Source organism: Canis lupus, chromosome X (genome assembly GCF_003254725.2).
Source record: "Canis lupus dingo isolate Sandy chromosome X, ASM325472v2, whole genome shotgun sequence".
NCBI classification, from domain to species: domain Eukaryota; kingdom Metazoa; phylum Chordata; class Mammalia; order Carnivora; family Canidae; genus Canis; species Canis lupus.
In genome coordinates, this window is record NC_064281.1 from 49,007,085 (window position 1) to 49,029,306 (window position 22,222).

A 22,222-nucleotide genomic window follows, 5' to 3' on the forward strand; every position below is an offset into this window, starting at 1 on the left:
AGAATGTGTATTCAGTTGAGTTTGGATGTAAAGTTCTGTAGATATCTGTGAAATCCATCTGGTCCAGTGTATCATTTAAAGCTCTCGTTTCTTTGGAGATGTTGTGCTTAGAAGACCTATCGAGTATAGAAAGAGCTAGATTGAAGTCACCAAGTATAAGTGTATTATTATCTAAGTATTTCTTCACTTTGGTTAATAATTGATTTATATATTTGGCAGCTCCCACATTCGGGGCATATATATTGAGGATTGTTAAGTCCTTTGTTGAATAGATCCTTTAAGTATGATATAGTGTCCCTCTTCATCTCTCACTATAGTCTTCGCGGTAAATTTTAGTTTATCTGATATTCGGATGGCTACCCCTGCTTTCTTTTGAGGACCATTCGAATGGTAAATGGTTCTCCAACCTTTTATTTTCAGGCTGTAGGTGTCCTTCTGTCTAAAATGAGTCTCTTGTAGACAGCAAATAGATGGGTCCTGCTTTTTTATCCAGTCTGAAACCCTGCGCCTTTTGATGGGGTCATTAAGCCCATTCACATTCAGAGTTACTATTGAGAGATATGAGTTTAGTGTCATCATGATATCTATTCAGTCCTTGTTTTTGTGGACTGTTCCACTGAACTTCTTCTTAAAGGGGAATTTTAAGAGTCCCCCTTAAAATTTCTTCCAGAGCTGGTTTGGAGGTCACATATTCTTTTAGTTGCTGCCTGTCTTGGAAGCTCTTTATCTCTCCTTCCATTTTGAATGAGAGCCTTGCTGGATAAAGTATTCTTGGTTGCATGTTCTTCTCATTTAGGACCCTGAATATATCCTGCCAGCCCTTTCTGGCCTGCCAGGTCTCTGTGGAGGTCTGCTGTTACCCTAATACTCGTCCCCATAAAAGTCAGGGATTTCTTGTCTCTTGCTGCTTTAAGGATCTTCTCCTTATCTTTGGAATTTGCAAGCTTCACTATTAAATGTCGAGGTGTTGAACGGTTTTTATTGATTTTAGGGGGGGATCTCTCTATTTCCTGGATCTGAATGCCTGTTTCCCTTCCCAGATTAGGAAAGTTTTCAGCTAGGATTTGTTCAAATACATATTCTGGCCCTCTGTCCCTTTCGGCACCCTCGGGAACACCAATTAAACGTAGGTTTTTCTTCCTCAGGCTGTCGTTTATTTCCCTTAATCTATCTTCATGGTCTTTTAATTGTTTGTCTCTTTTTTCCTCAGTTTCCCTCTTTGCTATCACCTTGTGTTCTATGTCACTCACTCGTTCTTCCACCTCGTTAACCCTCGTCGTTAGGACTTCTAGTTTGGATTGCATCTCATTCAATTGATTTTTAATTTCTGCCTGATTAGCTCTAAATTCTGCAGTCATGAAGTCTCTTGAGTCCTTTATGCTTTTTTCTAGAGCCACCAGTAGCTGTATAATAGTGCTTCTGAATTGGCTTTCTGACATTGAATTGTAATCCAGATTTTGTAACTCTGTGGGAGAGAGGACTGTTTCTGATTCTTTCTTTTGAGGTGAGGTTTTCCTTCTAGTCATTTTGCTCAGTGCAGAGTGGCCAAAAGCAAGTTGTATTGGGAAAAGGAGAAAAAGAGAGGAGAGAAAGAAGGAAAGAAAAGAGAGAGAAAAAAAAGGAAGAAAAAAACGAAAAAAAAAGGGAAGAAGAAGAGAAAGAAAAAGAAAGAAAAAAAAAGCGGTGGGGGGAGGAAACAAATCAAAAAGCAAAACAAAACAAAACAGAACAAAAAAAAAAAAAAAAAGAACCACGGGGGAGTGTCTTCTGATTCTGTGTACTTTAAGTCCCTTGGCTTCCTCTGGAAGTTGTCAGTCAGTCCAGCTGGTCTTCTGGGGGAGGGGCCTGCTGTGCTGATTTTCAGGTGATAGCAGTTGGGGGAGCTCCTGTGCCCCTGCCTGGTGCAGGGCTCATGGGGGTTGTTTACCCCGTGAGGCCCCAGGAGCAACAGCCCTAGTGGCGGGGCCAGCTCTGGAAACCTGGATTCAGCCCCTGCAGGAACTCCGGAGCTCTCCGTCTGCAGGGCCTGGAGGCTCCGGGGCGGCGCCGCTGATCTGCTCAGCTGGGGCAGGAGCGTCCTTGCTGTCCTGGGCCCTCCCGGCCTCTGCCTGTCCCGGGGGAGGCCGGATCCTGGGCTGTGTCCCGGCGCCCTGTGCTCCGGAGCCTGCGCTGGTGGATTCGCGCTCCCGGGCCGCGCAGCCCCCTCCGCGGAGCTGCCGCCCAAGCCCCCCAAGCTGCTCCTGGAACCGCGCAGCCCCCTCCGCATGGAGCCTCTTCCTCTGCCCGAGCCCCTCCGAGCTGCTCCCGGGGCCGTGCAGCCCCCTCCGCGGAGCCGCCGCCCGAGCCCCTCTGAGCTGCTCCGGGTCCCGCCGTGCGCGCTGCAGCCCTTAGGGAGCTCGGCGCACTCTCCGGGGCACGCAGTTGCTGTTACTGTCCCCGGGGAGCCCGAGGCATCCCCGCCCTCCTGGGTCCTGCTCCAACTCCCCGCGAGCCCCTTTCCGCTCGGGAAGGTCGGTGCAGCTCCTGCTCCTCCGGGACGGGGCTCTCCTGTCCTGGGGACACTCGCCCCGGCCTCAGCCTGGCTCCTCGCGGGGCCCCTCCCCCTTGGAGGCCTTTGTTTCTTTATTTCTTTTTCCCCGTCTTCCTACCTTGTAGAAGCGCGAACTCTTCTCACTGTAGCATTCCAGGTGTTCTCTCCTTAATTCTCAGGCCGAATTCATAGATTTTCAGGATAATTTGAAGGTTTTCTAGGTAATTTGGTGGAGACAGGTGATTTGGAGACCCTACTCTTCCGCCATCTTGCCCCTCCCTCCTCTTTTATAAATTTCTAATAGCTTTCAGTGTATAGATTTTTAACTGCTGAAGTTAAATATATTCCTAAGCACTTTATCCTATTCTGTACTATTGTAAATGGGAGTGTCTCTTAATTTCTCTTTTCAATGTTCATTGTTATTGAAACAAGTAATTTTTGTATTTTGTATCCTGAAACATTATTGAATTCCATTATTATTATAGTATTCTAATATTATCTCTTAGGAGAGTTTCTAGATTTTTCCTAAAACAAATCATGTCAGCTCCAAACAGGGACAATTTTGCTTCTTCCTTTCTTTTTCTTGCCTGATTGCTCTGGATAGGACTTCCAGCAGTACATTAAGTAAAAGTGGTGAGAGTTGGCATCCCTGTCTTGTTCCTGATATTAGAGGAAAAGCTTTCAGCCATTCACCATTGAGCATACTTGTTAATAGTGGTTAGGCTTGTCATATAACGCATTGATTATGTTGAAGTATGTTCCTTATATACAAATTTACTGAGAATTTTAATCATGAAAATATGTTGAATTTTGTCAGATGCTTGTATTGTATCTATAGGAATGTGATTTTATCTTATATTTGTTAATGTTGTGCATCACATTTATTGATTTGCATATGTCTCTGCTTCCTAGAGATGAATTCCACTAGATGATGGTGTATGATCCTTTTAATGTGCTGCTGAATTTGGTTTGCTAGCATTTTCTTGAGAATTTTTGAATCATATTTATCAGAAATAATGACCTATATTGTCTTATATTGTCTTTATCTGGAACTAGTGTCAGTGTAATCCTCGCCTCATAAAATGAGTTTGAAAGTGTTCTTTTCAGGTTTTTAGGAAGAGTTTGAGAAGAAGTGGTATTAATTCTTCTTTAAATCTTTCATAGAATTCACTAGTGAAACCATCTGGTCCTAAGCTTTTCTTTTCGTGAGGTTTTTGATTGCTAATTCAGTCGTCTTAGTCTCACTGAGCTGCTCAGATTTTGTATTTCCTTTTTGTCCATTAGTTTTATTGAGGTAAAATACACGTATTACATTGGATATGATTAAGGTGTACAACATAATGAGTTGATGTATATATACACTACAGAATGATAATCACATGAAGGTTATTTAACATCTACCACCTCACATAGTTATATATTTTTTCTTTTGATGAGAACTTTTAAGATCTCTCTTAGAAACTTTCAAACTTACAATACAGTATTATTAACTTTAGTGACCATGCTATACACTTATTTTATAAGCCTGTACCCTTTGACTACCTTTACCCATTTCTCCCACTACATACCCTCTTGCATCTGGCAACCACCAATCTGTTCTCTTTCTATGAATTCAATTTTATTACATTTCACATATAAGTGAGATCATACAGTATTTGTCTTTCTCTGAATTATTTAACTTAGCATAATACCTTTCAGGTTCATTCATGATGTGGCAAAAGGCAGGATTTCCTTCTTTTATGACTGAATAATATTCCGTGAGTGTGTACTTTATATACATTTATTTTATCCATTTGTCTGCTAAAGGACATTTAGGTTGTTTCCATGTCTTGGCTAATGTGAGTAATGCTGCAGTGAACATAGGGAGCAGATATTTCTTTGAGACAGTGATTTCATTTCCTTTAGATATATACCCTAAACTGGAATTGCTGGATCATATTAATTTTTTATTAACCTCCATACTGTTTTCCATATTGGTTGTACCAATGTACATTCCCACGGTATACAGGGGTTCCTTTCTCTCCATATCCTTGTCAGTCCTTGTTATTGTTTGTCTTTTGATAGGCATTCTAACAGGTGTGAAGTGTTATCTCATTGTGCTTTTTATTTGCATTTCCTGATGATTAGTGATGTTGAGCAACTTTTCATGTACTTGTTGGACATTTGAATATTTTCTTTGGAAAAGTATCTATTCAAATCATTTGTCTCTTCTTTAATTGGATTATTTGTGGGTTTTTGCTATTGAGTAGTATGAATTCCTTTAATATTTTGGATATTAACTCCTTATCACATATGTAGTTTGCAAGTATTTTTCCCATTCCATAGGTTGCTTTTCTATTTTGTTGATTTTTGCTGTGCAGAACCTTTAAATTTGATGTGATTCCACTAGTTTTTCTTTTGTTATTTGTGCTTTATGTGCCATGTCCAATAATTCATTGCCAAAACCAATGTCAAGAAGATTTTTCCATATTTTCTTATAGCAATTGAAGATATATATATATATATTTATAGTTAAGTCTTTAAGCCATTATGAGTTAATTTTTATGGGTGATGTAACATAGGGGTCTAGTTCATCCTTCTGCAGGTGACTACCCAGAACCAGTTATTGAAGAGATTGTCCTTTATTGAATATTTGTGGCTCCCTTGTCAGATTTTACTTGATTGTATATGCATGGGTTTATTTCTGGGATCTAGATTCTTTTCTATTGGTCTTTGTATCTGTATTTTTCCAAGTGCTAAACTATTTGGTTACCATAGTTCTGTAATATATTTTGAAGCCAGAAAGTGTGATGGTTCCAGCTTTGTTCTTTCTCAAGATTACTTTGGCTCTTTAGAGTCTTTTATGGTTCCATATAAATTTCAGAATTGTTTTTCTTATTTCTGGAAAAAATGTCATTAGAACCTTGACAGGAAATGCACAGAAACTATAGATGGTTTTGTCAGTACAGTCATTTTAATGATATTAATTTTTCAAATCCAGAGGCACAGGATATCTTCCTTTTTTTTCATAAATGTCTTAGAGTTTTCAGTGAATACATCTTTCACCTGCTTGGCTAGATTTATTTCTAAGTATTTTATCATTTTTGATACTATTATAAATGGACTGTTTTATTTTGTTTTTTGAATAGCTCATTGTTGGTGTATAGATGCTAATGATTTTTGTATGTTGACTTTGCATCCTGAAACCTTACTGAATTCATTGATTAAATCTAACAGTTTTTTGGTAGTCTTTAAGATTTTCTACATACAAAATCTTTTCTTTTTTTCCCATGAGTGCCAACTCTAGCCCTTTAGTAGTCCATGCCATTGGTCCTAAGGCCTGAGCCCTTAGCCCTGATTTGCCCTCTGAGCTTCTCCCACCGACTTCCCTCGAATCCCTGGCCTCTCATTCCAGGCCTTCAGCCAGCCCTGCTATTCCCTAGCCCCCTTATCCCCCAGTGAGGGTTCTACAGCTTAATTGTGCTTGAGCACTATATTTCTCTGTTCTCCTTGCTATAAAACTTCTGACTAATTTAGCTCTCTTGTCTTAACTGCCAGATGGGGAATATATCTCTCCCCTCCTCTTTCTTTCTTTCTTTCTTTTTCTTTCTTTCTTTCTTTCTTTCTTTCTTTCTTTCTTTCTTTCTTTCTTTCTTTTTCTTTCTTTCTTTTCTTTCTTTCTTCTCTTTCTTTTTCTTTCTTTCTTTCTTTCTTTCTTTCTTTTTCTTTTCTTTTTCTTTTCTTTTTCTTTCTTTCCTTTTCTTTTTTCTTTTCTTTCTTCTTTCTTTCTTACCTGATTGCTCTCTGCTTGACTTCTAGTACTATTTTGCATAGGAGTGGTGAGATCTGGCACCACTGTGTTCTTATATTAGAATAATAGCTTTTAAACTTTTACCATTAAATATGATATTAGCTGTAGATTTTCTATATATTGCCTTTATTATATTGAGGTAGTTCCTTCTATACCTAATTTAATGAGATTTTTTATCATGAAAAGATGTTGAATTCTGTCAAATACTTTTTTCAGCATCTATTGAGATTATATGATTTTTATCTTTCTATTATTGTGGTGTATTACATTTTTGATTTGCATATGTTAACCCATCCTTGTATCTCAGTAATGAATGCCACTTAATGATGCTGTATGATCCTTTTAATGTGCTCTTGCATTTGGTTAGCCAGTATTTTGTTAAGAACTTTTGCATCAGAAATATTGTCCTGTGGTTTTCTTTCCCTGTGGTGTCCTTATCTGGATTTGATGTCAGTGTAATGCTGATTTCATAAAAAGAGTTTGGGAATGTACTCTTCTCTTCAATTTTTTGAAGAGTTTGAGAAGGATTGGCATTAATTCTTTAAATACTTGGTACAACTCACTAGTGAAACTATTCTTGGGCTTTTCTTTGTTGGGATGTTTCTACTTAGTAATTTTTTTTTTTTACTCATCTTTGGTATGGCTAGATTTTCTACCTCCATGGTTCAATCTTGGTACATTTGATGTTTTTTGGAAATTATTCATTTCTTCTAGGTCATCCAATTTGTTAGTGTATACTTGTTCACAGTATACACTTGTCATCTTCATGATTCTATTTCTGTGGTATCATATGTAATATCTCCTATTTAATTTCTGATTTTATTTATTTGAGTCTTCTCTTTCTTTCTTAGTAAAGGTTTCTCAATTTTGTTTATCTTTTCAAATGCCAGCTCTTAACTTATCTTTTCTATTGTTTTTCTGGTCTCTATTTCTCCTCTGATCTTTATTTCCTTTCTCCTGTTAACTTTGGCCTTAAATTTTCTTCTTTTTCTTGTTCCTTGAAATGTAAAGTTAGGTTGCTTATTTCAATTTTTTTTTCTTTGTGTAGGCTTTACAGCTATAAACTTCCCTCCTAGAACTGATTTTGCTATATCCAATAACTTGTTATGTTGTGTTTTCATTTTCATTTATCTCAAGATCTTTTTTTAATTTTTCTTTTTGATTTCTTCTTTGATTCATTGGTTGTTCAGGAGTGTGTTGTTTAATTTCCACATATTTGTGAACTTTCCAGTTTTCCTCCTGTTATTGATTGCTAGTTTCATACCATTGTGGTGAATGATACTTGACATGATTTCAGTCTTCTTAAATTTGCTAAAACTTGTTTTATGACCCTAGAACATGTTCCATTTCTACTTGAGAAAAGAGCTGCTGCTATTGGATGGCATGATTCTTGTATGTCTTTTAGGTCTAAATATGATACAAATTGGGCAGTCCAGGTGGCTCAGTGGTTTAGCATGGCCTTCGGCCCAGGGCCTGATCCTGGAGTCCCGGGATCAAGTCCCATGTCAGGCTCCCTGCATGGAGCCTGCTTCTCCCTCTGCCTGTGTCTCTGCCTCTCTCTCTTGCTCATGAATAAATAGTAAATAAAATATTTTTAAAGCCTGTTTTTATAAATAAATAAATAAATAAATAAATAAATAAATAAATAAAGTCGGTCCAAATTGGTCTAAATATATTTCTAGTCCATTGGCACCTGTGTGGCTCAGTCAGTTAAGTATTTGCTTTCCACTCAGGTCATGATCTCAACATTCTGCGTTTGAGCCCCATGTTGAGCTCCCTACTTAGAGGGGAGTCTGCTTCTCCATCTCCCTTTGCCCCTCCCCCTCTGCTCATTCTCTCCCTTACTCTTTCTCTCGAATAAATAAAATCTTTTAAAAAATAAATATATTTCCAGTCCAACATTTTCTTAATCATTTTTTTGTCTAGGTGCTCTATCAATCATTGCCTTAATTATATTTCTTTTTTATATTGAAGTCTGATTTGCCAACATATAGTATAACACTCAGTGTTCATCCCATCAATTGTTGCTTTAATTATATTTCTGTTTCTTCCTTTCAGATATATTTATATTTGCTTAATATATTTAGGTGCTTCATATTTGGTGCATATATATTTAATTTATATATTTATGTTTTGGGGACATATATATCTTGATAAATTATCCCTTTATCATTATATGATGACCTTCTATGTTTCTTTTTTTTTCTTTTTTTTATTTATGATAGTCACACACACATAGAGAGAGAGAGAGAGAGAGAGAGAGGCAGAGACACAGGCAGAGGGAGAAGCAGGCTCCACGCACCGGGAGCCCGATGTGGGACTCAACCCCGGGTCTCCAGGATCGTGCCCTGGGCCAAAGGCAGGCGCCAAACCGCTGCGCCACCCAGGGATCCCACCTTCTATGTTTCTTGTGAAAGTTTTTGACTTATATTCTGTTTATCTGATATAAGAATAGTTACCCTTTCTCTCTCTTGGCTTCCACTTGCACGGAATATCTTTTCCCATATGTTAATTTTGAGGCTATGTGTATCCTCAAAGATGAACTTAGACCTTTGTAGACAATGTATAGTTGTGTCTTGTATTTTTATTCACTCAGCCATTCTATGCACGTTGATAAGGGAATTGAATTCATTTATGTCCTGGAGGGGAGGCAGGTGGGGGATGGGCTAAATGAGTGATGAGCATTAAGGAAGGCACTTGTTGGGATAAGCACTGGGTGGTATATATAAGTGATGAATCACTAAATTCTACTCCTGAAACAATACTACAGTACATGTTAACTAACTTGAATTTAAATAAAAAATAAATAAACTGCAGAAAAAAATTGTTAATAGGTAAGGACTTTCTATTGTCATCTTATTACTTTGTTTTATAGCTCTTTTGTCCTTCTCTTCCTCTTTTGCTATCTTCGATAGTTTTCCAAAGGTATGCTTTGATTCATGTCTTTTTTTTTTTTGTATGTCTAGGTGTCTGCTTTGTTGTTACAGTGAGGCTTACATCAAACACCTTATAGTTACAATAGTCTATTTTATGCTAATAACAAATTAACTTTAAATGCATAATAAAACTCTACCTTTTTAATCCCCAACCCCACATATTATGTTTTGATGTCATAATTTCCATCTTTTTATTCTTATCCATTAATAAATTATTGTAGCTATAGTTATTTTTAATCCGTTCATACCTTATCCTTGATAGGTATAAGTAACTAATACATCACCATATTAGAATATTCTGAATTAGATTATATACTTGTTTTACCTGTGTGTTTATATTTTCATATGTTTTCATGTTACTAATTAGCATCCTTTCATTTAAGCTTTAAAAACTCCTTTCAGCATTTCTTGTAAGACAAGTCTAATGGTAATGAACTCTCTCTCTCTCTCTCATTTTCTCTCTCTCTCTGGGAAAGTTTTTCTCTCTCCTTCATTTCTAATGGACACCTTTCCTGGGTATAGTATTTTGGCTGACAGTTTTCTTCTTTCAGAACTTTGACTATATAACATCCCACTCTCTCCTAGTCCACTAGGTTCCTGCTGAGAAACCTTTGAATAGTTTTATGTGGGTTACCTTGTATTTGATGATTGTTTTTCTCTTGCTACTTTTAATACTTTCTATTTGTCTTTGATTTTGGACAGTTTTAATTATAATGTATCTTGAAGAAGATCATTTGGGTTGAAATTGTTTGGAAACCAATGAGCTTCATGAAGCTGAATATTTAAATACCCATCCAGAATTGGAAATTTTTCAGCTGTCATTTCTTTAAATAAGCATTCTTCTCCTTTCCCCCTCTTTGCTTCTTCTGGGACTTCAATATTTTATAGATTTTCTCTCTTAATTTTATCTCATAACTCACATAGGCTTTTCTCCACTTTTTAATTTTTTTTTCCTTTGTTCTACTCTGGACAATTTCAAATGACCAGTTTTGCCTTCACAAATTCTTTCTTCTGCTTGTTCAATCTGTTGTTAATGTTCTCTATTGAATTTTTTTTCTATTTCATTTGTTATATTCTTCAGCTCTATAATTTCTGTTTGATTCTTTTTTATTATTTCTACTCTCTGTTAAATTTCTTGTTTTGTGTATTGTTTTTCTGACGTTGAATTGTCTCTCTCTGCTTCCTTGTAACTCACTGAACTTAAAACAACTATCTTGAAATGTTTACTGGAAAAAAATTGCATATCTCCATGTCTTTGGGGGTCAGTTTCTAGAAAATTGTGTTCCTTTGGTGATGTCATGTTTCCTTAATTTTTCATGTTCCTTGTTGTCTTGAATTGCTCTTTGCATTTGAAAAAAGCATTCACTTCCTCTAGTGTTTATTGATTGGCATATTTTTTCCATGCACCTAGTCATGGATTTTTTTTTTCTCCATGGGTGCTCTGGAACTTTTCTCCTGGACTTTTGAACTTTCACAAAAGCACATGCATCTGTGGGTGACTGCCAAAACCAATGTTTTTAGAGGGAAGACAGTAGAAAACTATTCTGCCATTTTGATGATGTCCTCTAATAGGCAATTTCCAAAGGTGGTAAGTGTCAAAAATATGAGGGTACTGGGTACCAACAAATGATATGAAAATATTAGGGAGAAAATTTGGGAAGTGGTCATTTTAATTTCTCAATTAAGCTTTTTATTTTGTGAGTATTGTAGATTTACATGCAGTTGTAAGAAATAATAGAGATATGCTTTGTAGCCTTTACTCAGTTTCTTCAATGATAATATTTTGCAAAACTGTAGTACAATATTACAAGCAGATTATTAACATGGTTATAGGACACAGACAAGAGAGAACATTTCTATATCACAAAATCATTCTTGTTATTCTTCCATAACCACATTTACTTTTCTCCTGACCTTACCCCTTTTTTAACCACTGGCAATCACTAATCTGTTCCACATTACTAAATGACATCATTTCAAGAATGTTATATAAATGGAGTCATACCATATATATAATCTTTGGGGATTGACTTTTCTTATTCAGCAAAATTCCTTGGAGATTCACCCAGGTTGCCGAATGTACCAATAGTTGGCTCCTTTTTATTCATGAGTAATATTCCATGGTATGGATATACCATAATTACTCACTCACTGAAAGATATCTGACATGTTTCCAGTTTGGGCTATTATGAACAAAGCTGCTATAAACATTTGTTTGGAGTTTTAATTTTTCTCCAAGATTTTACTTAAATTCAAGTTAGTTAACATAGAGGGTTTTTTTGATGTATGTGTGAAAGTAAGTTTTCATTTTTCTGGGAAAACTGCCCACGAGTATAATTGCTGGGTTATATGGTAGTTGTATGTTTTGTGGCTTAAGAAACCACAATACTATTTTCCAGAGTGGCTGTACCATTTAACATTCTCACTAGCAAGGTATAAATGATTTGGTTCCTCTACTCCCTTGTCAGCATTCCATGTTGTCACCATTTTTTATTTTAGTCTTTTTAATAGGTATGTACTGATATCTCACTGTGGTTTTTATCTGCATTTCTCCACTGATTAAAAATGTTGAACATCTTTTCATGTGTTTAACTGCCATTCATGTGTTTAACTGCCATTCATATAATCCTGTCAGTAAAATATCTGTCTTTTGCCCTGTTTCTAATTGGATCATATAGTTTTTTTTATTGCTGAGTTTTTAGAGTTCTTTATACATTCTAGATAGTAGTGTTCTGTCAGATACATGGTTTGCAAATATTTTTTCCTAGTCTGTGGCTTGTCTTTTTATCCTCTTCACATGGTCTTTCATAGAGCAAAACTGTCTATTTTAATGAGGTCCATTGTATCAATTTTTCATTTCATGGTTCAAGCTTTTGGTGTCAAGTCTAAGAACTTCTTGCCTAGCCCTAGATGCTGGAGATTTTCTCCTTTAAAAAAGTTTTTGAAAAAAAAATGTTTTTGTAGCTTTAAATTTAAGCCCATTATCCATTTTGAATTAATTTTTGTAGGGTGTGAGTTTAGGTTGAAGTTTTTTATTTTTGGTCTATAGCTGAAGCATTTGGTGGAAAGGTTACCCTCATCCACTATATTTCTTTTGCATCTTTATCAAAAATTAGTTGGGCATATTTGTGTAGGCCTATTTTTAGTTCCTCTGTTCTCTTCCACTGGTAAAATATGTCTATCCTTCTGCCAATACCACAGTCTTGGTTATTGTAGCTATATAATTTGTGTTAAAACCAGGACTGATTACTTCAATTTTACTCTTCTTTTTCACGTTTTTAGTTAATTTAGGATATTCATTTGATTTTGAGATGGTCCCATAGCTTCTGGAGATGGGAGCTGTGTTCATGGCTCTAGGGAGCTCCATGATGACAGACTGAAATAGGTTGATAGATCAGGAATTAGTATTCAAATTCCAAGAAGTTATACATCAATTCTTAAAATCAAGACAGTATAAAAGGTAAGCATAAAGTAAAAATGCCTTCATTGGAGCTAGGACTTCTGTCCTCTTTGTTTATCTTACACAGATAAACAGAAGAAGGCTTCCCCTTCTCCAGAGTAGTATACTGAGTTGATAAGGTCCCATGGCATTATAGATGGGATTGTAAGGGGACACTAGAATAATTACCTATCCAATTATATCTGCCTTAGAGAAATCTTAACAACAATGCTCCCATCATTTCCAGGAAGCAGTCACTGGAAGGGTTAAGGAAACTGGCTTTAATGGGTATCTAAAAGAATTCTCTTCTTTGTCTTCCCATGTACATAATATAACCATTGAATTCCTAAGTTTGACTATTGCTTCCACATGTATAGTTGCCCTGAGTCTCAATATATATCAGTCATTACAATCCTGGACTAGGAGAGTCTTGAAAATTAGAAATAGAAATAATAGAGAAGATACAAAAGAATTTTGGGAGGTTTGAAGCTAAATGAGTTTTTTTGAAAACTTTAGAGTTGTTGTTAAAGGTGGAAAGCTGTTCAGGTGAACAATTGCTTAAACACTGGGAATAAGAGAGGACTTGAAGGGAATAGCCTTGTGACTAGACAGGGTAGAAAAGGAACCTGACGCAAAGGCTTGGTATAAGTGAGCAGGACTGTTTTCTAATTTGTTGTTTTATGGATGTTCCTTTGCTTTAAGAATTCATAGTGAAAAGACCAGCCAGCCTCAGATAGGCTAGGGGGAACCTATGCTGATATCAAGGAGTCCCATCCCATCATGAAGGTCAGTGTTGTAAGGACAGTGGAGAGAATCATAGTAAGAGAAGCTAAAGGGTTAAGAACCTCCAGGAAACAGACAGGCCACTAGGCCAGTAGCTTCTTTATAGCCTGAGGACTCCCCAGCTGGCTGGAGTTCTGTTCTGTTTATATCTCTAAGGAATGGGCACAGTCTCTCCCAGGGTTCCCCTACTCGTACAGACCATATCTTCACTGACATTAACCCCAGATAACTTTCTAACACTGACTCTCATATTCTCACTCCCAAGAGGTTAGGAGTGATTGCCTTTAATTCTCTATCTGAAGATAATCACATCTCCATAATAAGGGAAAGAACCAGTGAGTGCCTCCCAAGGACAAGAAACAATAAGCAGTTAAAAGGAAGGTATGTCTAGCCAGGGAGGGCCCAGCTAGGCACACTGTTTAATTGGAAATCAGATATTCACAGGCATATAGCTCCTTAGTGAAAAGGAGCTTCATTTGGGAATAATTAAGGATGCTTTATGTGGCCACTGGAATTTCAGGCAACTTGAATCTAATAATTTTGTATGGTGACTCATTCTGAACCAAAGAACCTACTGAGAAAGCAGAAGGGCCTGGGAAAAGTGAGGTCTCATTAAAATCACTTACCCCTGGAGAAAATGACAGTGGCTGTCAGTAATAGAAGCATTTGTCAGTAATTGAGGTGAGACAAAAAAGCAAGCTGTGTTCTCCCAGCATAGAGAATCAGCAGAGCCCTGAGATGATGAGGGAAGAACAGTGGACTTGGAATAAAGATGAGTTAAGTTCATAATCACTTCACCTCAAAGATCTTGTTTCTTCATCTGGAAAATGAGTCTAATAATGTCTACCTTAAAGATGTACCATAAAAATGAAATTAAAGAACTTATATAAAATGACTCGTACTGAATATGCTCATAAGTAAACAAAGGGTAGTTACTCCCCATTGTTCAACTAAGCATTTTAATTTTGTCTAGTTTATGAAAATGAGAAAATAAAGCTTCATTTCATATTCAAATTGATTCTTAAGGTGCTTTCCTTTTTTTTTTTTTTAGAAAGTGAGAGAGTGCCAGTGTGTGCCCATGAGGAGGGCTGGAAAAGGAGGGGCAGAGGGGAAGAAAGAATATTAAGCAGGCTCCACACCCAGCATGGGGCCTAAAGTGGGGCTCAATCTCATGACCCTGAGGATCATGACCTGAGCCAAAATCAAGAGTCAGACACTCAACTGAGCCACCCAGATACCCCTAGTTTCCTTTTTTAAGTATTTTAGTTTGTGGTTCAGAAAAAGAGAATGAATATCTGAATCTTCTGCCTTGGTTCAGTTTGAAGTTCTCCATTCTGATTTGGGACTCCTGGTCTTGCAAATGTCCCCAAACAAATCAAAGAAAACTGTATACATATTCCAAAAGCACTTATTAAAAATTATACACAGTTATTATTGTCCATCTGTCTCTACATTGTGGATAAAGTTTAGTTTCTTTCTCTCTCTCTCACTTATGTTAAAATGAAAAGAAACAGAAATTCTATATTTTTCCTGTACCTAAAGAACTATTTATTTTTTTATGGAAGCTTATTGATCTCTGAAGTCCAATTTTTTTAAAATTTTTTTATTGGAGCTCAATTTGCCAGCACATAGCATAACACTCAGTGCTCATCCCACCAAGTGCCTCCCTCAGTGCCCATCACCCAGCCACCCCAAGCCCCTGCCCACCTCCCTTTCTACTACCAAGAACTATCTGTAGACATAACTACCTTACACTATTTACTCCTAAGCCTTATGTCTTTTTAAAAATTAATTTATTTTTTAATTTAATTTTTTATTTGTTTGTATATATTTTTTAATTGGAGTTCGATTTGCTAACATATAGTATAACACCCAGTGCTCATCCTGTCAAGTGCCCACCTCAGTGCCTGTCACCCAGTCACCCCATTCCCCTACCCACCTCCCCTTCCACTACCCCTTGTTTGTTTCCCAGAGTTAGGAGTTTCTCATGTTTTGTCACCCTCTCTGATTCTTCCCACTCATTTTCTTTCCTTTCCCTTATAATCCCTTTCACTATGTCTTATATTCCCTGTATGAGTGAAACCATATAATGATTGTCCTTCTCCGATTGACTTACTTCACTCAGCATAATACCCTCCAGTTCCATCCACGTCAAAGCAAATGGTGGGTATTCATCATTTCTAATGGCTAAGCCTTATGTCTTTAAGGCCATTTGCCACATGTCATCAGGAATACCTGGAAACCCAGACAATCCCCATCACCCCAAGTGAACTTCAGCCTGGAAACAAACCTGGGTATATATAGTCACATAGTTTATGGCTTCCCAGTCTCACAGATAGAGAAAGTGGGGCTGGTGGAGTGGTGGTAGTTAAAGGCAGCTTTACCTTTTTGTTTAGGGACTTTTCTCACAGTCATTGCAGCCTGCCTCTTCTGGTTTTCAGAAATTTCAAAGCCTATAACATAGAAATACATGACTCTGTTATAAAAAAACACAGCTTTCTTAAATGTATAAATTAGTACAACTTTTCTGAAAGAGTAGTTTTGGCAAGATATATCAAAAGTTTTGAAAAGGAAATAAATGGTGAGAAATTTGAACAAATATTTAGTTACAAAAATGAATTTCACAATATACAGAGGCAAAAAAAATGAAAACATGAGTTAAGAGACTGTTCAATGAAGAGTCATGAATAAAGTATGGTGTGAAGTGGAAAAATATTTCACAACCAAAGGCAAAAACATAGAAGAAAATAATGAGTCAAAAGATAAGAGATTACAAGACATTTTTGTAAAGAAAAGTTTCAAAAGGAAGAAAAAATCAAATAGCAAAAGGTACTCAACTGTCCAAGTCATTTGTCCAATTTTAAAATTAAGTTATTTGATATTTCACCATTGAGTTGTAGGAGTTACTTATATATTTTGGAAATTAACCTCCTATCAAATATATCATTTGCAAATATTTTACCTGATGCCATAGGTTGCCTTTTCATTCTGTTCCATTGCTGTGCTGAAGCATTTTATTTTGCTGTAATTTTGTTTTGACTATGCTTTTGGTGTCATATCCAAAAAATCATTTCCAATATCAATGTCAAGAAGCTCTTTCCCTCTATTTTCTTCTAGGAGTTTTACAGTTTGGGGTCATACAATTAAATCTTTAACACATTTTGAGTTAATTTTCACGTACAGTATAAAGTAGGAATTCAGTTTCATTCTTTTGCATATGGATATACAATTTTCTCAGCACTATCTATCGAAGAAACCATCCTTTCCCAATTGTGTATTCTTGGTACCCTTGTCAAAGATATGTTGACTGTATATGTGTGGGTTTATTTCTAGGCTTTCTATCCTATTCCATCCATCTATATCCCATCTTTATGCCAGTAATATACTGTTTTAATTAATGTAGCTTTGTAATACATTTTGAGTCAAGAAGTGTGATACCTCTAGCTTTGTTCCTCTCTCTCAAATATCTTTACCCATGATGGATCTTTTGTGAATTTTAGGATTGTTATTTCTATTTCTGTAAAAAATTCCATTGGAATTTTGATAAGACCACATTGAATCTATAGCTGGCATTGGGTAAAATGGACATTTTAACAATACTAAAGCTATTTATTTATATGTTCTTTAATTTCTTTCAGCAAGGTTTTACATTTTTGAGTGTACAAGTCTTTTACCTCCTTGGTTAAGTTTATTCCTAAGAATAAAGAAATCCATCCACCCTTTTTGGATGTGATTATACTTAGGACTATTTGCTTAATTTCTTTTTCAGATAGTTTATGTTAGTGTATAGAAACACAACTGATTTTTGCATGTTACTTTCATATTCTTCAACTTCACTGAATTCATTTATTAGAAAAAACATTTTCTGTGGAGTCTTTAAGGTTATCTATATATAAAATGATATCATCTACAAACAGAAATAACTTCACTTCTTCCTTTCCCATTTGGATGCTTTTATTTTTTTCTTGTCTAATTTTCTCTGGTTGGCCTTCCACTACAATGTTGAATAGAAGTGGTGAAATGGGCATCCTTGTCTTGTCATTGTTATAAGAGAAAAAGCTTTCAGTTTTTCTCCCTTGAGTATGATGTTAGCTGTAGGCCCTTTCATATATGGCCTTTATTATATTCAGGTAAATTTCTTGTATACATAGTAGCTTGTGAGTTTTTTATCATGAAAGAATAAGTAATGTCAAATCCTTTTTCTGCATCTGTAGATATGATCATGTGATTTCTTTTTTTAAAGATTTTATTTATTCATGAGAAACACACAGAGAGAGAGGGGAGGGGCAGAGACATAGGCAGAGGGAGAAGCAGGCTCTATGCAGGGAGCCCGATGTGGGACTCGATCCTGGAACTCCAGGATCACGCCCTGGGTCAAAGGCAGGTGCTAAACTGCTGAGCCACCCAGGGATCCCCTGATCATGTGATTTCTATCTTTCATTCAATTAGTGTGGTGTATCACATTAATTGATTCGCATATGTTAAGGCATCCTTGCATCCCAGGGACAAATCGGACTTAGTTACGGTGTATGATCCTTGTATTGTGTTGCTGAATTCTGTTTGTTGCTGTTTTATTAAGGACTTTTTCATATGCATTCATTGGGGATATTGGTCTTTAGGTTTTGTTTGTTTGTTTCTGTACTAGAAGACAATATTGTTAAAATATCCATTCTGCTGAAAGCCATCTACAAATTCAAAGCAATCCTATCAAAACTCTAGTTCCACTTATACATGGTATGAATAAGTTCTATATATCTGCTTTACAACATTGAGCCTATGGTTAATATTACTATATTATGCACTTAAAAATGTATGAAGTGTATAGGGTTCATGGTGTTTCTACCACTTAAAAAAACAGGATTGAGATCTACCTACAAAAGAGAAGAAATTCTTCTTCAGCTTTAGCCCATGTATGTGGAGTCCCATCCTTCTCATGATCTTCCTGCCTATAGATGACAGCTTTGGACTGTGCTCATGAGTTTGAGCCTGCCCACGATTTTGCATTCCACCTGCCTGCTCCATAGATTTTGGAGTTGCTTAGCCAGATTTTGTAATCACATAAGCCAATTCCTTATAATAAATCTCTTAACACATCTTCTATGAGTTGTACTTCTCTGGTTGAATCCTGACTGATAGAAGGAATTTTAGTTAAATACTATATTCTTCACCTGAAGAGTTACTTATGATAAATTAAGTTTAAAAATGAGTTATAAAGTAATATGATTGGTATAATTTTTGTAAGTAGAAAAGTTTTTAAAAAGTCTTATCTGTATAAAGGTTTATATAAACACAAGTATGGAAATAGATACACCACACCTATACTAATTATCTCACATAGCATAGGAGTGATAGTGAAGGGAAAATAATGCTAAATTTATTATATTTTGGTATATGTTCAAGTGGTTATTATAATCATGTATTTATTTTATCATTAAAAAGTAAAAATAAAGAAAAAAATTATGGTAAATTTATATAATAGCCATAAAAATGATGATTAAAAATATTAAGTGAGGGCGGCCCGGGTGGCTCAGTGGTTTAGTGCCACCTTCAGCCCAGGGCCTGATCCTGGAGACCTGGGATCAAGTCCCATGTCAGGCTCCCTGCATGGAACCTGCTTCTCCCTCTGCCTGTGTCTCTGCCTCTCTCTCTCTCTGTCTCTCATTAATAAATAAATACATCTTTTAAAAAATATTAAGTGATTTAGGGTATAGATAAGCAACTGATTTCTGTGCATTATATCATCCACTTTGATGAATTCCTGTATGACTTCTAGCAATTTTTGGGTACAGTCATTTGTGTGATCAACATAGAGTATCATGTCATCTGAGAAGAGTGAAAGTTTGACTTATTTTTCTGATTTGGATGCCTTTTATTTCTTTTTGTTGTCTAGGACTTCCAGCACTATGTTGAATAGCAGTGGTTAGAGTAGACATCTCTGTTGTGTTCCTGACCTTGGAGGAAATGCTCTCTAGTTGAGGATGATATTCACTGTCTTTCATATATGGCTTTTACCATATTGAGGTATGTTCCCTCTATCCTTACACTGCAGAGAATTTTAATCAAGAAAGGATGTTGTATTTTGTCAAATGCTTTTTCAGCATCTATTGAGAGAATCATATGGTTCTTGTACTTACTTTGATTAATGTGGTATACCACATTGGTTTATTTGCAGAAGTTGAACCACCCTTGCAAGCCAGGAATAAATCCTACTTGGTCATGGTGAATAATTCTTTTAAAATACTATTAGATATTTGTTAGTATTTGGTGAGAATTTCTGCATCCATGTTGATCAGGGATATTGGGCTTTAATTCTCCTTTTGTCAGAAGAGTAATTAAGGAATGGATCCCATTTACAACTGCACCAGAAAACACAAGAATAAACCTAACTAAAGAGGTAAAGGGTCTGTATTCTAAAAACTACAGAACACTTATGAGAGAAATTGAGAAAGACACAAAGAAATGGAAAAATATTCCATGTTCATGGATTGGAAGAACAAATATTGTTGAAATGTGTATGCTACTCAAAGCAATTTACACATTTAATGCAATCTCTATAAGAATACCATCAGCATTTTTATAAAGCTGTAACAAATATTCCTAAAATTTGTATAGAACCAGAAAAGACCTCAGAGGAATGTTGAAAAAGAAAATCAAAGCTGGTGGAATCACAAATTCCAGACTTCAAGCTGTATTACAAAGCTCTAATCATCAAGACAGTATGGTACTGGCACAAAAACAGACACACAGATCAATGGAACAGAATAGAGAACCCAGAAATGGACCCTCAACTCTATGGTCAACTAATCTTTGACAAAGAAGGAAAGGATATCCAGTGGAAAAAAAGATAGTCTCTTCAACAAATGGTTAGGGGAAATTGGATAACCACATGCAGAAGAATGAAAATGGACCATTTTTCTTACACCATACACACACAAATAAAGTCAAAATGGATTAAAGATATAAATGTGAGATAAGAATCCATCAAAATCCTAGAGAAGAATACAGCAGCAACCTCTTTGACTTCAGCTGCAGCAACTCCTTGCTAGACATATCTTCTAAAGGCAAGAGAAGCAAGAGCAAAACTGAATTATTGGGACTTCATCAAGATAAAATTTTTTGCAAAAAAAAAAAAGCTTTTGCACACCAAGGAAATAGTCAAAAAAACTAAAAGGGAACCTACAGAATGAGAGAAGATATTAGCAAATGCCATATCAGATAATGGGCTAGTATTCAAAATCTATAGAGAACTTATCAAACTCAACACTCAAAAAACAAAAAATACAGTCAAGAAATGGGCAGAAGACATGAACAGACATTTCTCCAAAGAAGGCATACAAATGGCCAACAGACACATGAGAAAATGTTCCACATCATTTGGCATCAGGGAAATACAAGTTAAAACCACAGTGAGGTACCACCTCATATCAGTCAGAATGGCTAAAATGAACAAGTCAGGAAACAAGTGTTGACAAGGATGCAGAGAAAGGGGACCACTCTTTCACTGCTGGTGGGAACACAAGCTGATACAGCCACTCTGGAAAGCAGTATGAAGGTTCCTCAAAAAGTTAAAAATTGAGCTACTCTATAACCTAGCAATTGCACTACAACACATTTATCTAAAGGATATAAACATAGTGATTCAAAGGGGCACCCCAATGTTTATAGCAGCAATGTCCACAATAGCCAAGCTATAGAAAGAGACAAGATGTCCACCAATAGATGAATGGATAAAGAAGAGGCAGTATATATAATGGAATATTACTCAGCCATCAGAAAGGATGAAATGTTACCATTTGCAATGATGTGGATGGAACTAGAGTGTATAACTAAGGTATAAGTGTATAAGTGTATAACTAAGGTAAAGAAGTCAACCAGAGAAAGACAAATACCATAGGATTTCACTCATATATGGAATGTGAGAAACAAAACAGATGCACCTAGGAATAGGGAAGGGAGGAAACATAAAATGAGATGAAACTAGGGAGACAAACCATAAAAGACTCTTAGAAACAAGCTGAGGGTTGCTGGAAGGGAGGTGGGTGGGGAGATGGGGTAACTGGGGGATGGGCATTAAGGAGGGCACTTGATGGAATGAGAACTGGGTGTATATGTAACTGATGAATCACTAAATTCTACCTCTGAAACTAATCATATACTATATGTTAATTAATTGAATTTAAATACAATGAGAAGGGATCCCTGGTGGCGCAGCAGTTTAGCGCCTGCCTTTGGCCCAGGGCGTGATCCTGGAGACCCGGGATCGAATCCCACGTCGGGCTCCCGGTGCATGGAGCCTGCTTCTCCCTCTGCCTATGTCTCTGCCTCTCTATCTCTCTCTGTGTGACTATCATAAATAAATAAAATTTAAAAAAAAATAAATAAATACAATGAGAAAAATTTTTAAATAAATGATTTAGGGAAATCCTAATGATATGATTGTACATGCAAAATGAGGATGTAATATTAGAACTGTTCATCATAGGGAGGTAGAGAATGGAGGAGACAGAATGATTCAACCACCTTAGTCCTAGGGGTTTTTTTGTTTAGATGTAAAAATATCAAACATTTACAAATGTTCTCTCTGGGTAGAGTAAATCTTATGTGATTTTTAGTTTTCTTTTTAATTTTTCTGTGTTTTCCCCCCAAATTTCCTATAATAAAAAGTATTATAATTAGAAAAAAACTTAATGTTTTAGAAGAGATAACATAGATCTGTCGGAAGGTATTTTTATAGATCCATCCAT

General features: G+C 36.3%; 1 protein-coding gene across 10 annotated transcripts in view; it reads right to left on the reverse strand.

Annotated features, from left to right (window-relative positions):
• Positions 1 to 22,222, reverse strand: part of ARHGEF9 (Cdc42 guanine nucleotide exchange factor 9) — a 211,973-nt gene that overhangs the window by 10,715 nt on the left and 179,036 nt on the right. For all 10 annotated transcript variants that reach the window (XM_049107479.1, XM_049107480.1, XM_025436060.3 and 7 more), the window contains one exon: positions 15,863 to 15,931. In XM_049107479.1, coding sequence (XP_048963436.1) covers positions 15,863 to 15,931 — 69 coding nt within the window. The remainder of the gene's footprint in view (positions 1 to 15,862; positions 15,932 to 22,222) is intronic.